Source organism: Eumetopias jubatus, unplaced genomic scaffold (genome assembly GCF_037043125.1).
Source record: "Eumetopias jubatus isolate StellerSeaLion01/CBP00866 unplaced genomic scaffold, mEumJub1_p1.0 scaffold_9, whole genome shotgun sequence".
Taxonomy (NCBI): Eukaryota; Metazoa; Chordata; class Mammalia; order Carnivora; family Otariidae; genus Eumetopias; species Eumetopias jubatus.
The window spans coordinates 22,140,953-22,154,819 of record NW_028274815.1 but is presented as its reverse complement, the minus strand read 5'-3'; the positions used below and the strand labels follow the sequence as shown (position 1 = coordinate 22,154,819).

The following is a 13,867-nucleotide window of genomic DNA, read 5'->3' as shown; positions in this document are numbered from 1 at the left end:
TCGGGGAGCCTGGTGCCAGGAGGTCATTTGCATCCCTCACATGCTCCCCTCCCTCTCCCTGACCACCGGGGCCTAAGTTACCCCCCCTCAGTCCCCTTATCCCTCTCCTGACATCAGCCTTCCCCTCAACTACTGGGAAGCCAAAAGACAAAATAAATAAGAACGGGTGAGTCCTGCCATAGCTCCCAGCAACAGGGAAGGGAAGCCAAGCCAGGCACACTGCCCTGGAGCCCCGTGCTGTCAGCCCTGGGAAAAGAACAGGTAAAGTGCAAGGAAAAATCCAGTAAGTAAAAATATACCAATGACTTTGTCAAATATACAGCTGCTGGCTGTCAGGGGAGCAGGCAGCTGGCTGGAGTGGGGGGGGCAGCGGCATCCCCTCCCCCCCCCCCCCCCCCCGGGGAGGTGTTGGCCGACACAGCGTAGAGACAACGGAAATAAATAGGGATACGGAGGGGTGGACAGAGGCCCCGCCCGCTGGGCCGGTGGCGGCAGGACGGGGCCTCCGCCTGCCCCCCTGCCCCATCCCCGCGAGCCCCGCTCCTCGCCTGACTCCCCAGTGCTGGGGCCCTGATATGAAGTACCCGGCCGGCCGGCAGGCTGTAAGGAAAGGATTATAATGTGGGGTGGGAGCAGGGTAGGGAGGCACGGGAAGCCGTGCAGTCAGCCAGGGCTCGAGCCGCCCTCAGTACTCGTCCTGGTCTTCCTGTTGGTGTTCCTCAATCTCATCGTCCTCAGGGGGTGCAAATCCTTCCTGGAGGGTGGGAAAGGAGAGGGAAGTGGTGAGCCAGGCAGGCGGGGCCGAGGGGGAGACGGTTGCCCGGGGCTCCAGAGAAAGGACCGAGTTCTGGTCCCACTTCCCCTGCTAATCTCTATGTGGGCTTGGGCTCTGACTTCAGTGGGCTCTCCTCAGCCCTCGGGTGCCACCCCTTGTGGTCTCCACGGGGCGATCCGTGAGCGGGCCTGGGATGGGAGCGGGCGCCGGCAGAGCTCACCTCAGTGGCGTAGAGAATGCCAATGATGCCCGAGATGACAGGGCTGTTCTCACTTTCGTGTTCCTGGCAGATGAGCTCGATGTCTCGAAGTTTGCTGAAGTAGAAGTCGCGCTCCTTCTCCAGCCCATCCACGGTCAGCTTCAAATCCAATAGCTGGTCCGGGACAAGGTGGTGCTCAGGCCAGAAATCCCTGCCTCAGACTCCCCTTCCCGTCCTGACACCCCAAGGGCCTGGCTTTTGTCGAGGGCTCTCTCAGCGACCCTCGCCCACCCTACTCACCTGCTGGTTGAGTTCAAGAATCTGGGCATCAGTCTCATGGCCGCCATTCCGGGCTGATGGGGGATTCTTCCGGAGGATGCAGGGTGGAGCCACATTGCTCAGCCGACCAGAGGTCTGCATATTTTTGGGGCCTGTGGGGGACGTCCTCTGTGGAACTGCCCAGGGGAGAGAAGTCAGATGGGGCCACGTGAGCCCACAGCTCACGTGGTATGAGATGGCCTGGTGTGACAGCTGCGGGGGGCAGGCCCATGCGAAAGGCAGGCAGTCTTGCCCTCCCCTCTTCTCCCACTCAGGAGGGCCATCTACGTCTAGGCCTCAAGCCATGGCCACACTGACACCACAGCAGCTGGGCAGCTCTTTGGCAAGCCTGGGACAGCAGGGACTTCAGGGAAGTAAAGGAGGTATGAGGTGTCGGGAGGGAGGAGAGCTGGCCTGAGGGAGAGGTGAGGGGAACTGGGAAGGCGAATTTGGGAAGTGGGGCCGGGAGGGTTGGGCCTTTTGTCCTGGCAGCCAGAGTCTGAGGAAGAGCAGCTGGTGCAGGGTCTCGAATCTGGCACTTGCTGGGTCTTTCCTACCAGAAGCCCCACCCTCCCTGTGGGTGACCTCAGAGTCTCAGGGCCCCTACTCCTCCCAGGCTCCCTGCCTCAGGATGGGCTCTGTGCTGTCTGCTGGGTCTGCCTCAGGGCCCCCGGCTCCTCCCCCGCAGGCCGGACATGCTGTGGCCACTTGTCTTCTAGCTATGGCCGCTCCCTGGTCACAGCTGGCTGCTTCTAACGCAAAGCAAGCGGGTGAATGGGGGCAGGCCCAGGCGGGGCAGCAGCGCGAACGAGGAGCGGCTCTGCTATGACGGGTTCAGATGCTGGGGCTGCTCCTCTCTCTTCCTCTCCCCAACCCTCTCGTCCCCCCAAAGGCCCTACTGCTCCTCTCCCTTCTCTAGAACCCAGACAAAGCCTCCTTTCAAAAGATTCTTCTCTTGAGGACTTCGGGCTATGGGCCCTTGGAGTCAGGGAAGACGTGATCCCCACGGGGGAAGCTTGGCAAACTCCTGTCCCTGGGCGTCCAGTGGGCAGGGGGCAAGAAGGGAGCATGCTGCCGGCACCAGGCCCCTGGCCTGGATGGACCTGGACAGACGAACCATGCCACATGCTGGCCCGTCATCTCAAGGCCAACAAGTTAGCTCATGCTACCGAAGCAAGTGCCTTGGGCCTCCCACCGCCCCTGCCCCCACAGCTGATGCCAGTGGCTCTCCACCTGTGGCAATCTTTGCGGGCCCTGTCCTCCCTCCTGTGACTCCCCCTGGTCTAGGCGGGCAGCAGGCGGCGTCATCTGAACTCCGTGATAACAGTCTCCTCTAGGCTGGCAGGGCCGGGCCGGTGGCCCAGGGGGCGCTCGTGGCTGTGGAGCCCTGCCGGCCCGGCCCCCCACACTCCCTCCCCCAGCTCGGGCACGTTACCTGCTGTGCCAATGAGTTTCTTGGATTTGTTGAAGATCTGATCACCTGGGTTAGGAGGTGGCGCTACGTCCTGGCCCTGCCGCGCCAGCAGAGGGTTGTAATCCTTTCCGTCATAGTTTGCGTCAAAGAATTTCTTAAACCACTGAATAAACTCAAAATTATCTTGGAATTTTCCTTTCACTAATTTCTCTACGGGAATTATCTGAAATAGACCACACAAGCAGAGAACTTTAGCCGCCTGCTGCTGTAGGGCTGCCTTCCTCTGTGAGAGGCCCACTGCTCTCAGGAAAGCCAGTCCCTGGGCTGCAGCATCCTCCACCTTCTCCACAACCGGCGGGGGGGGGAGGGGGGGGAGGCTCCCGTGGCCCCAGAGCAGACAGGCAGGCTGGGGCCCGGCCCCCGATCCGGACACAGCCCCTCCTCCAGGCACAGGAGGCACCCTTGGTACTGCCTGCCATGTGCATGTGGGGTGGGGGCTGCTGGAACCAGGGGCTGCAGGCCACTGAGGCAGGAGAATGAACCCAGAGACTTTTCTTAGCCCGACAGAGAAGGAACTTAAAAGGAGCGGTAGACTGAGCCTAGTTGCTGAGATGGATTGGGTCCAGAGAGAAGGAAGGGGCAGGAATGTCATCAGGATGGGATGTCAAGCGTGGGGTTTTCCACCATGCCTTGAGCTGGGGGAACATTCCCTCTGGAAAGTAGGGTGGAGAGAGGCGCCAGGGCTGGAATGACCCCAGCAGCCCCTGCCGCCCCAGCTGGCGGGCCATCTTCTTCCCCAGGGTCATACAGCTCCTCAGGGCCCCCCGGAGCACAGGCACCTACTTTGTCAACACCCATCTTCTTGAAAGCTGCTTGCAGCACCTTGAAGTTGTGGATGTATTCATGCTCTAGTTTGGCCTGGAACTTCACCTTCCTCAAGTGCACACAGCCAGGGAAGAGCATGTCCATGAACTGGCAGTAGGCTGCCCCTGTGGAGAAGCGTAGTTGCTTGAGGGGCTCGGGCCGCTCCCCTGCCTGGGCTCCTCGCTTCCCCTTCCCCAGGCCCCCTGCTGGCCACTGCCCCAAACTACCCAGCCTCTTCTTGTCCCGGCTTTCTAGGAATGAGAGCAGTTATTCCAGACCCATGCGGTCACGTACCAGCACCATACCAAACACTGCATATACAGCACTCCATCCTACCAGCGGCCCTAGTGTGATAGGGCATGGGATCGCCGTCTTATGGATGGGAAAACAGACCTAGTGGATTTGCCCAGGGTTGCACTGCAAGAAGAGCCGAGATTTGGGCCCCGAGGGGCTAGTCCGGACCTCAGGCTATTACCCTCTGGCTTCACTGCCTGTCCTAGCTCTTGATACTCCACCACCCCGCCCGCCCTGCAGCCCTTCCCTGAGCCTCTCCTGCTCTTCACTTTTAACTCTTGCCATTCCACGAGACCCTTACTTCCATCACCTCCAAACACTCTGACTAGTTTAGGGCTCTGCAGCTCTCCTCCTTACTCCTGATTACAAACTACATTGTCTCCTGTGTCGGTCCTGCCTCCCACCTTCTGGCCCCTGCCCTCCAGCAGGGCCCACTCTCCCCATTCCCAGGGTCCTACCTGAACAGAGCTGTTCTATCTTGGTATAATTGAGGTGCAGGGAGTCATTGACCCATGCAAGCATATCATGGCGACTCAGATTTTCACTGGTCACGGATGTGGAGTACACATTGACGGCCATACCCCAGCTGCAAAGAAAGAAGACAGGCAAGGTCAGCACCCGGGGTCCTCGTGCGGTTCTTTAACTGTAAGGACAGAAAGAGCCAGATAATCACTGGGGAAGTAGAAAGCATCTTCCTCTAGACCAGCCTTGCAGTTGTCCCTCCTGGAAAACCCTTCAGCCATTTCCTGAGTGTCTACTACATGCCAGATGTGTGCTCAGGAAGTGGTGACGCAGTAAGATGTGCTCTCTGCCTTCAAGGAGTTTATAGACAGGCACATCTTTCTAGAAGGGAGTGACGGCAGAAAAAGCAGCACACATAAAGTTCAGAGGTGGCACAAAGGTAGGAGTGATCTCTTCTGCTTGACAAGGTCAGCGAAGGCTTCAGAGCAGAGATGCTGGAGTCTGAGAGAGCTAGGAATTTTCCAAACATACAAGGGAAGGGTTAGAAGGTACCGCAGGCCCAAGGACTAGCAAGAACAAAGGCGTGGCTTATGCTGGGACTCTGAGTTGTTCAGCAGGCCTGGGGAGCAGGTTTTTGTGTTGGGGTGTGGTACAGTGAGGTTGGCAGGGACAGACTGCAAAGGGCTTTGTTTAACACGAGGAGTCTGAACTTTCTGTTCAGACAACAGGAAGCCATTCAAGGATTTTAAGCAGGCAGTAACCTGACCAGATTTGTGTTTTAGAAAGCTGACTAACCTTTGCCTCTCCTTTGACTTCAAACCCCGTATTTCTGTGGCATGTGGCCTGCTGGCTGACCCACAGGCACCTACATTCTGCTTATCTAGAACCTCCCCTCAATACATGCTTCTGCTCTTGTATTCATTATCCCAGTGAACGTCACCACCAGTCACTCCATCGCGCACGTTAGAAACCTGAGGGTTATCCTCCATAACCCTCTCCCCCTCATCCTCATAGCCAATCAGTCATCAAGTCCTGCAGCTCTGCGGTCTTCTCAGCTCTCCTGCTGCCTTGGGGGTTATGCATGTGCGCTCTCTGGCCAAGGCCAGCAGTCGCCTCCTAAAGGCCACCCAGCCTCCAGTCTCTCCCCTAGCAGTCCCCGACTCCGTTGCAATCAGAATCTCTGTAAAAGCAGCCTGAACCACAGCGCTATCCACAGCAGTCATGAACGAGACACCCATTGGCTGAGTTTGCCTTGCAGAACTGTTCAGCCCTCGCGGTGCTGGAAACATTTTTGAATTAGTGCCCAATAGTTTAATGTTGGGACATTTCACACAAACGACTTGAGGTTTCTGGCTTCTTTGGCAACCCTGGGCAATGGTGGGAGCTGGGCAGAGGCACCCCGTTCTGGCCAGTGGGCATGAGCCCCTCCTTCTCCCCACCCCCCCCCGCCGGGAGGCCAGTGTCAGCTGCTGTTTATCACTGACTTGCACTGTTAAGAGGGAAATATATCTTGTAACTAGGTCTTTATCAGAAGCGGAGAAACAGAAAATAGACAAAAGCACAGCGTATTTTGAGAACTGGGAGAGTGCTTACTTCCGGAGTGAAGAATATTTCTCTAGGTTTAATACACAAAGTGTCTCTGTGAAGGAAAACTATGCCAGACCACGCCCCTGACCCCTGTAGGCACCTGCCCTTATCATGGGACCCTCCCCACCACATATCGTACTCCTAAATGGGCCCCACCTCTCCCTCTGCTCCCTGAGCTGGGAGCCACCAGCAGCTGCCTACTTACCCTGTCTGGAATGCTGCCCCCCACCCCAAAGTCCACTCATTCTCTGCTCCCATGGTTCTCAAACTGCGGTCCCTGGAGCAGCAGGGGTGCTGGATCGGCTTCAGTTTGCTAGAAATTCCCCCTCTTGAGTCCCACCCCAGACCTACTGAGTCAGAATCTGCACCTGACCAAGATGCCCAGAGAGTCTGTGGGTGCAAATTGGAGAAGCTGCTTTAGAGAGGAGGCTCAGTTGGCATCCACTAGGCTGTGCTCCCTTGTGCCCCCCACCCCATATATACATAATGGAACCTCATTAGATGCACATTTAAATTCACTGATGTTTTTGAGAAAAATCGAGAGAGAAACCCTCTTGTTTTGTCCTTCATGGCCCAGGGGAAGGGAGGCCAGGCAGGCCAAAAAAGCCAACAGAAACAAAAATTAATGTCTTGGGAGCTTCTAAGGACTCAGAAGCTAGGAATTCCAGAGATTTCCGAGGGTAATTTTGACTGCACTTGCGTCTCCTCTTACACGATGGTTTTTTTTTTTTTAAAGATTTTATTTATTTATTTGACAGAGAGAGACATTGCCAGAGAGGGAACACAAGCAGGGGGAGTGGGAGAGGGCAGGCCTCCTGCAGAGCGGGGAGCCCAATGTGGGGCTAGATCCCAGGACCCTGGGATCACGACCCAAGCCGAAGGCAGACGCTTAGCGGCTGAGCCACCCAGGTGCCCCTTGCGTGATGGTTTTGAGCCCAGTGCCCTGTATTCTGACCCTTGTTCTAACCACAGGGCTTGTTTAAATGCCTGCCCCCTTGTCTGTAAGAGCCTTGAAGCCGGGAGTGGGGTTTCCAGGCCTGTCACAGACAAGGTATTCAGCAAATTCGTTGAATGATTGCGTGATGCCTCCTCATGGCCTCTCCTCTTTCTGATCATCTTTCATCACCTTCTGGCCTGGCCCCCTCCCCCCACTCAACCTTAGGCTGGGATGTTGGCATCATGTCCTCCAGGACACTGACCTCCAGGTCTCTGACCCCTGTGCATGGAGACCTGCCCTGCCCCTTTCTGTTCCTATAGTACCATGAGCATGCTCAGTCACAGCAGGGCAGCTCTCTTGAAATCACTTGTTTGTCTGTCCCCTTCACCGAAATGTAAGCTCCTCAATGGCCAGGCTATGTTCCATTCAGTTGTGGGTTCCAGACCGATTCTCCATGAACAATAACTGCAGAGACTGGATTTAGGAGAGTGCTTCTGAGTTTCTAGGAAACTCACCTAAAGTGACATCAGAAAGCTAGTGGGAATGGATGGACACCAAAGTTGACAAAGAGGCAGAATGGGTAGGGTCGAGGAAAGTGCACTTTATTTTGATGAGTATTTAGTTAGGGACTGTGAGAAATAAGAAAGATTTGCCCCAGTCATTAGGGAGTTTATAGTCTTACTGGGAAGACAAACACAAAGAAGAATATAACCAAATGCCCCCTAAGTGTGGTGAAACAGTAGGTGTGACAGGACGTCAGAAAGGAGAGCATGTAGGGTGAGAGAGAAATGGGCTTGGATGGCCCCCATAGGAGTGGTCAGACCCTGCGAGGCCTCCAGGGGGCTTGCAGAGCCCTGCTGATCCCAGTGCAGAGGGGACAAGCTATTCTGGATACTGGCCTTCCATGAGCTCGGGGGATTATTTCTCCCCGAGTCCTCTGGGGCAGGGTGATTCAGGGGACTGGATGGGCTGTGGCTCTGCACTCTGCTAGGCCTCACAGGGTCTGGGCTGGTCAGGACAGGTTCTGGGAGGTAAAGGGGGGTGTTAGGTTGGCCCTGCGAGTTCCTAAGCCAGGTTAAGGATTTTGTTGTTGTTGTTGTTTAGTGTATATGAGTTTTAAGGGCTGATTACTGAATAAAAGCAGAGGCATTGGTCTGGGTCAAAATTAGTGCTCCAGGTTTTGACTGAAATCATTTGAGCTTCAAGGGTCTTCCAGCCTGAAGGCAGGCTTCTTGGGGTTCCACGGGACTGAACAGGAGATGGTTCACATTCTTTACTAGAAGAGCACATCAGATTTTCCTGCAGAGATTTTCTAGTAGGCCAGAGTAAAGCCCAAGTGCATATATGTGTGTATAACTACATATATGTATTATATACAACTGTATTATATACTATATTATGTATATAACTATGTATAATATAGTACATATGCAACTTATTAGTATATATTTATATATAATATATAACATATGTAGTATATTATATACAGTTGACCCTTGAACAATATGGGATTAGGGGAACTGATTCCCTGCACAGTTGAAAATCTGTGTATAAGTTTTGACTCCCTCAAAAACTTAACTAATAGTCTACTGTTGACCAAAAGCCTTACTGATGATATACAGTTGATCAACACATATTTTGTATGTTATATGTATTATATACTGTATTCTTATAATAAAGTAAGCTAGAGAAAAGAAAATGTTATTAAGAAAATCATAAGGAAGAGAAAATACATTTATAGTACCATACTGTATTTCTGGAAAAAAAATCTACATATAGGTGGACCCGTGCAGTTCAAACCTGTGTTGTTCAAGAGTCAACCGTATAGGGGCGCCTGAGTGGCTCAGTCATTAGGCGTCTGCCTTGGGCTCGGGTCATGGTCCCAGGGTCCTGGGATCCAGCCCCGCATCGGGCTCCCCGCTCGGCGGGAGGCCTGCTTCTCCCTCTCCCACTCCCCCTGCCTGTGTTCCCTCTCTCGCTGTGTCTCTCTCTGTCAAATAAATAAATAAATAAATAATCTTTAAAAAAATAAAAAGAGTCAACTGTATATAGTGACACACATACACACACATATATATACACACGCCCACTCCAGGTGGTTCTGGCGCACAACCAGGTGCTAGAACACTGTCCTCGTCTGATGCAGGTGCATACCTGGGGCTGACAGGCCTGCACTGCAGGAGCATAGGCTGGGATGTTGGCATGTTTTGCTACCTCCCTGGGGGGAAAGTGTTAGCCATCTTCCTCCTTGATGCATAGGAAAAATTTCAGTTTTCCTTCCAGAATACAACGAAAGACCTTGTTATCAGAGCTCCAAGAGTCACCAAGAGCTACACAGGTACTTGAAAAAGCCAAAGTCTTCTGGGCCAGAAATTCCCAGTTCTGTCTGTGCCTTATGATGGGAGGGCATTTTCCACACCTTTCATCAGTCTGAATCCAGGGTCCCCAAAGTGGCAACAGGGCATGTAAGAAGGAAGTTGGAAAAAAAAATGTCTCATTTCAGGGCCAACAATCACGTTGTTACCTCCTATGGGGCTTTTGGGAAAGTGGGTGGGGGCAGGGTGGAGTGGGGTGGGAGGCTGATACTAAGAACAGAGCCATTAGCCCCACTCAGGACTGGCTACTCTCTGCCTTGGTCCCGGGGGGGGGGGGGTCCATTTTAGCTCAGGAGGACTCACCTAAGGCACCCAGGGGTCTCTGCAAAGATTTTCTGTCACACTTGCTAGAAGGTCACAAAGAAACAGCCTCCTAGTTCCCTTATCTCTCATCCTGATAGGGAGGGCAGGATTTCATTTTCCTTTCCTAGATTTGGCCCTGTAAATACAACTAAATTATGGCCAGCAGGTGGCACCCAGGTCCTGAGCAAAGCCTCCTCTAAACATTTTCCCCCATCCCCAAATCCTCCTCTCCCTAGCTCAATTTAGAAAAAGAAAGCCCCAACTTTGATCTGGTCCCCCAAAGAGGAATCCTGGTTCTGTCAAAAGCTCGTGGTATCAGGGCACAGGGGTGGTCGATGGAGTGCTTTGTTCTGCCCCGGATGTCCTCTAAGAACTGGACCAGCTGGAGTGGCCTGGAACATTGGGTCTAAGATTGTGGACTGAACTACACCAACCTCCCTATGCCTCAAAGCTACACATTAAACTCATCAACTGGTCCCACTTCTGATGACTTTTTGTATTGGGTGTTAACTCAGACCTAGACTTGAACTGGACCGGATTCTGGGGGCAAAGATATATAAAGCGTTTACCCAATCATCTGGCTCTGTGTGGTCCAATTGTCTCCAATTACTGCAGAGAAACGGTCTGAGAAAACTCTTTAAGTTAACACACCTGTTACCAAGGGTTGCTTTCCCTCTTCTGAGAGAATGGTAGGCAACCACACCAGGGGTCAGGCTCTGTTCCAAAAGCTAACATAGCAGGTCTTCCCTGTCCCTTTGTTTCTACCATCATCTTTGGCATATGGTGACTATCAAGGGAAACGGCCCCTGATTGGGTTGTGGTGTGTCACCGGCTGAGTCAGCTGGAAACCCCATTCTAGGATCAGACTGAGAATGTGGCCTTGGGAAAAGCCTGTTCTTCAGGACCTTGACTCCGGCTACCAGGTCTGGAGTCATGGGAAAGACAAGTTGAGGAGGTTTAATCTGGTGATTTTGCTAAATCATTTCCTATGCTAGGACCATAAGGTTCAGGGTGCATTTACTGGCGGTGGGAAAGGCGGTTATAGCTCTCATCAGGAGACGTGAAGCTGCTGGCCATTCAGTGGTCTAAGGCCTTGGAAGCGGTCAAGACTAAATCGCAATCTCCCATGGTCAGAAGAGTTTCTGGAAACCATCCAATTCCTTCCCAGATACCTAGGATGACATTAGCTCTAGGTATTTATATTCCTAAATCATCAATAAGTCTGTATAACTCTGAAAGCTCACATTGCGATATTTAATAACGGCATCACGAGCCTAAATCTGATTTTGGCTTTTTGTTTTCAAGTCTTCAGTGGGGATCCATCTTCCACAAATGCGTCTTGAAGAGAATTCAGGGGTCCCCAGTTCTTTGGTCCCTAGGAGAACTCCCTGCAGTTCCCAGGACTCTACCCTCTGTCTAGCACAGCTAGGAAAGACCAGGTCCTTCAGTTCTGCAGTGGGTAGTGGGCAGGCCTTCAGCAGGCTCCAAAAAGGTGTCGCTTTAAGAATACTGATCTCTAGGCAGATCACTTGGATTCAAATCCTGGCTCTAACATTTCCTAGCAGTTTGGCTTTGGGCCTCAGTTTCCTCATATATAAGAAGGGGGCAGTTCCCACTTCACAGAGCCTTTATGAGGATTAAGTGAACCACATATACCGAGCACTGAGCAGAGCCTAGCACATAGTACATTTTCAGTAAGTGTTATCAACGTCACTGGGGCAGACAGTGAGAATCCAAGGGCCCCTGTTTGAGAAGGCAGGTGCCCAACACATATCCAGCTTCAGGTCTCCGAGCCCATGGAAGGCCAGTCCAGGAGGGAGACAGACTACAGAACTCTGCCCTTTCTGCCTGGGGTCAGCCATCTGGGCTTCCTGAAGCTGGGCCTCTGACCACAATCCCTCCCCAACTCCAGATTTTCCCAACTATTGGGCTTTGTAGATGCAACCCTACCGGCCAGGAGAACTGGAACAGGCGCTGTGGGATCAGAGGATGACTCTGAGAAGTCTGCCAAAATGTTTGCCGCTCCTGATGTAGGGCTATGCCCATTGTCACTGGGCTAACCCTTCCTGCCCAGGCCCAGGGGGGCTGAAGTCACCTGTTTGGAAAGTCTGCAAAATCGCTACCCCTTTTGCCCTTGGGTCACACATCCAGGTTATTCTGGGGTTGCATGGAGGCAATATGTGCAGGCAGGCATAAAGGGTTTTGTGGGGCTGGAGGGGCCCTGCCGGCGGGTCACAAAGCCTTGGCAGGCCCAGCCAATCACCTTCTTCTCATGGTGGGGCAAGGACCGGACTCACAGGCAGGCTCAGCCTCTCAAAGCTGAATTAGTCAAAGGTAGAGAGGGGGCATGTGGAATAGTTCCAGGGCCGGTGGGGAACCAGCACGTGCCCACTCCAGCAGATCCAGGCCAGGGATCTGGATGGTGTTGGTTCAGGTAGGGACTGGAGCTTCTCCAGGATTCTGTTCTCAGTCATGTGGCTGTTCTTTAAGGTCCTGAACCCCGCTGAGGTCCCAGCTACCAGGGTCCTGGACCTGTCCTGCTGAACAATGATCTCAGCTCTTAAAGAGGCATTCCCAGGCTAGTCTGGGTAATGCTGCCGTACGCCCCGTAGCTGCTGGTCAGCCCCCTTCTTGCTGGCCTGCTCTGGAGGGGCCGGTGAGCTGTTGGCCCATGGGTGGCTAGCCTGAGGATAGACAGGGAGCAGGGCTTCAGCGGCTGCCGTGATGTGTTGAGGAGAGAACATTTGTTTCTGTGGCCCCAGTGTGCCTGATGTCTCCTTAATGATCCTTCATGCTTCAAAGTGGGTCTGTGTCTCAGGGGGCACAAAAAAGCCATGTCACTGTACCTTCCTTTAAAACAGTGTTTCTTTAGACTGTGTGGCTTGCCATTGTCATTGGGCCAAGTGGCATGTTCTCCCTACCTCTGGAACAAGTGGATTTGACCGGTTGTTTAGCCTACTTTGCCTTGATCCCAAGCTCGGCTCTCCTCTGCCCCACAGCCAATCCTTCTCAGAATTTTCCGGCTTTGTTTCCTTGCCTTTTTGACAGACTGCTCATTTAATCCTCTAGCCTTGCCACCAGAAGGAATACCCTGGTGATGTCTAGAACAAACTCGACAAGTTTCAGTGTTTGGTTTTCTGTCTTCTCATGCAGACTGTCATTCTTCAGGTCCCTGAGACTCTAGCTGCCGGCCCTGCAGGAGACAGTGGGCCTCCCTCAGTGGGGATATACACTGAAGGGGTAACCGAAGACCTGCCTACTTTCAAGTATCTTCTCCCCTGGTCTACCAATGGTTCCTGAAATTCCCACCACAAAGACACTTTTAAGGTTTATAGCCTTCATCTCCAAAAAGCCTTAGTAATTATCTCAATTTTGAATATGAGGAAATGAAGGCTCTGTGTTCAAGTGACTTGCTCAAGCTCAAGATCAACCACTGGTAAGACTACAGCATGAACCCACCTAAACCCTATGCTCTTACTACACCACTGCACTGTGGCAGGAAAAGCTATTTGATCTTGCACAGCTCCAGTGTGTGATGACTTGCTCTGATTTCGGCCCCTGAGCATTAGGAGAAGGGAAAAGAAATTTCAAAGGTTTTCTTCTTTGGGTTTCTTTTTCTAAGCTACCGCAATGTTGTCTTTTTTTTTTTTTTTTTTTAATTCATGAGAGACAGAGGGAGAGAGAGAGGGAGAGAGAAAGAGAGAGAAGCAGAAGGAGAAGCAGGCTCCCAAGGAGCAGGGAGCCCGATGCGGGACTCAATCCCAGGACCCTGGGATCATGACCTGAGCCGAAGGCAGATGCTTAACCATCTGAGCCACCCAGGTGCCCCTGCAATGTTGTCTTAATCTCAATCACCAAGTATTTACTGACCACTGACATAAGGTACTAAACACTTTGTGAGGCACCATGAGGACACGGGATCATTTTAAGACATGGATCTTGTCCTTAAGGAGCCTTTGTTTGAAGAAATAAGAGTAATTCATAAAACCTTAAGGGATCCCACAAGCCAGAACATATGAAGTGCTTAACAGTGAAAGTACACTTGGCTTTTAAGTGCTCCAAGAGAGTGCAAAGGACGAGTGTGGGCTCAGTTAGATGATTTCTGGGAGAAGGTGGCACCTCACTTGGGCCTTTAAAGATGACAGGATATCAGAAAGCAGTGAAGAGAAAATGGGAAATTAGAGACATGGGAAAGAAGTTTGCTGTTACTTTTATTTTTTAAAATGAGCCAAAGACCAGTGATTGTATCTTAGAGGAATCTTAGGGGATGTGATTAAGAGAGGAGATAGGAGAGGTAGGTGATGTGTCAGGAGCCAAGGGAGGGACTGGTTTTAAGGAG

At 52.5% G+C, this 13,867-nt stretch overlaps 1 protein-coding gene across 2 annotated transcripts in view; it reads right to left on the bottom strand.

Annotated features, from left to right (window-relative positions):
- Positions 1-383: 383 nt before the first annotated feature.
- The window catches only part of MAPRE3 (microtubule associated protein RP/EB family member 3), a 53,289-nt gene continuing 39,805 nt past the window's right edge, over positions 384-13,867 (bottom strand). The window contains exons 2-7 of one of the 2 annotated variants that reach the window (XM_028099668.2): positions 4,323-4,450; positions 3,550-3,695; positions 2,728-2,929; positions 1,275-1,429; positions 996-1,148; positions 384-754 (exon numbers count right to left, since the gene is read on the bottom strand). In XM_028099668.2, coding sequence (XP_027955469.1) covers positions 686-754; positions 996-1,148; positions 1,275-1,429; positions 2,728-2,929; positions 3,550-3,695; positions 4,323-4,443 — 846 coding nt within the window. In that variant the 5' untranslated portion in view covers positions 4,444-4,450 and the 3' untranslated portion in view covers positions 384-685. The remainder of the gene's footprint in view (positions 755-995; positions 1,149-1,274; positions 1,430-2,727; positions 2,930-3,549; positions 3,696-4,322; positions 4,451-13,867) is intronic. The other variant, XM_028099669.2, reaches the window with a different exon arrangement.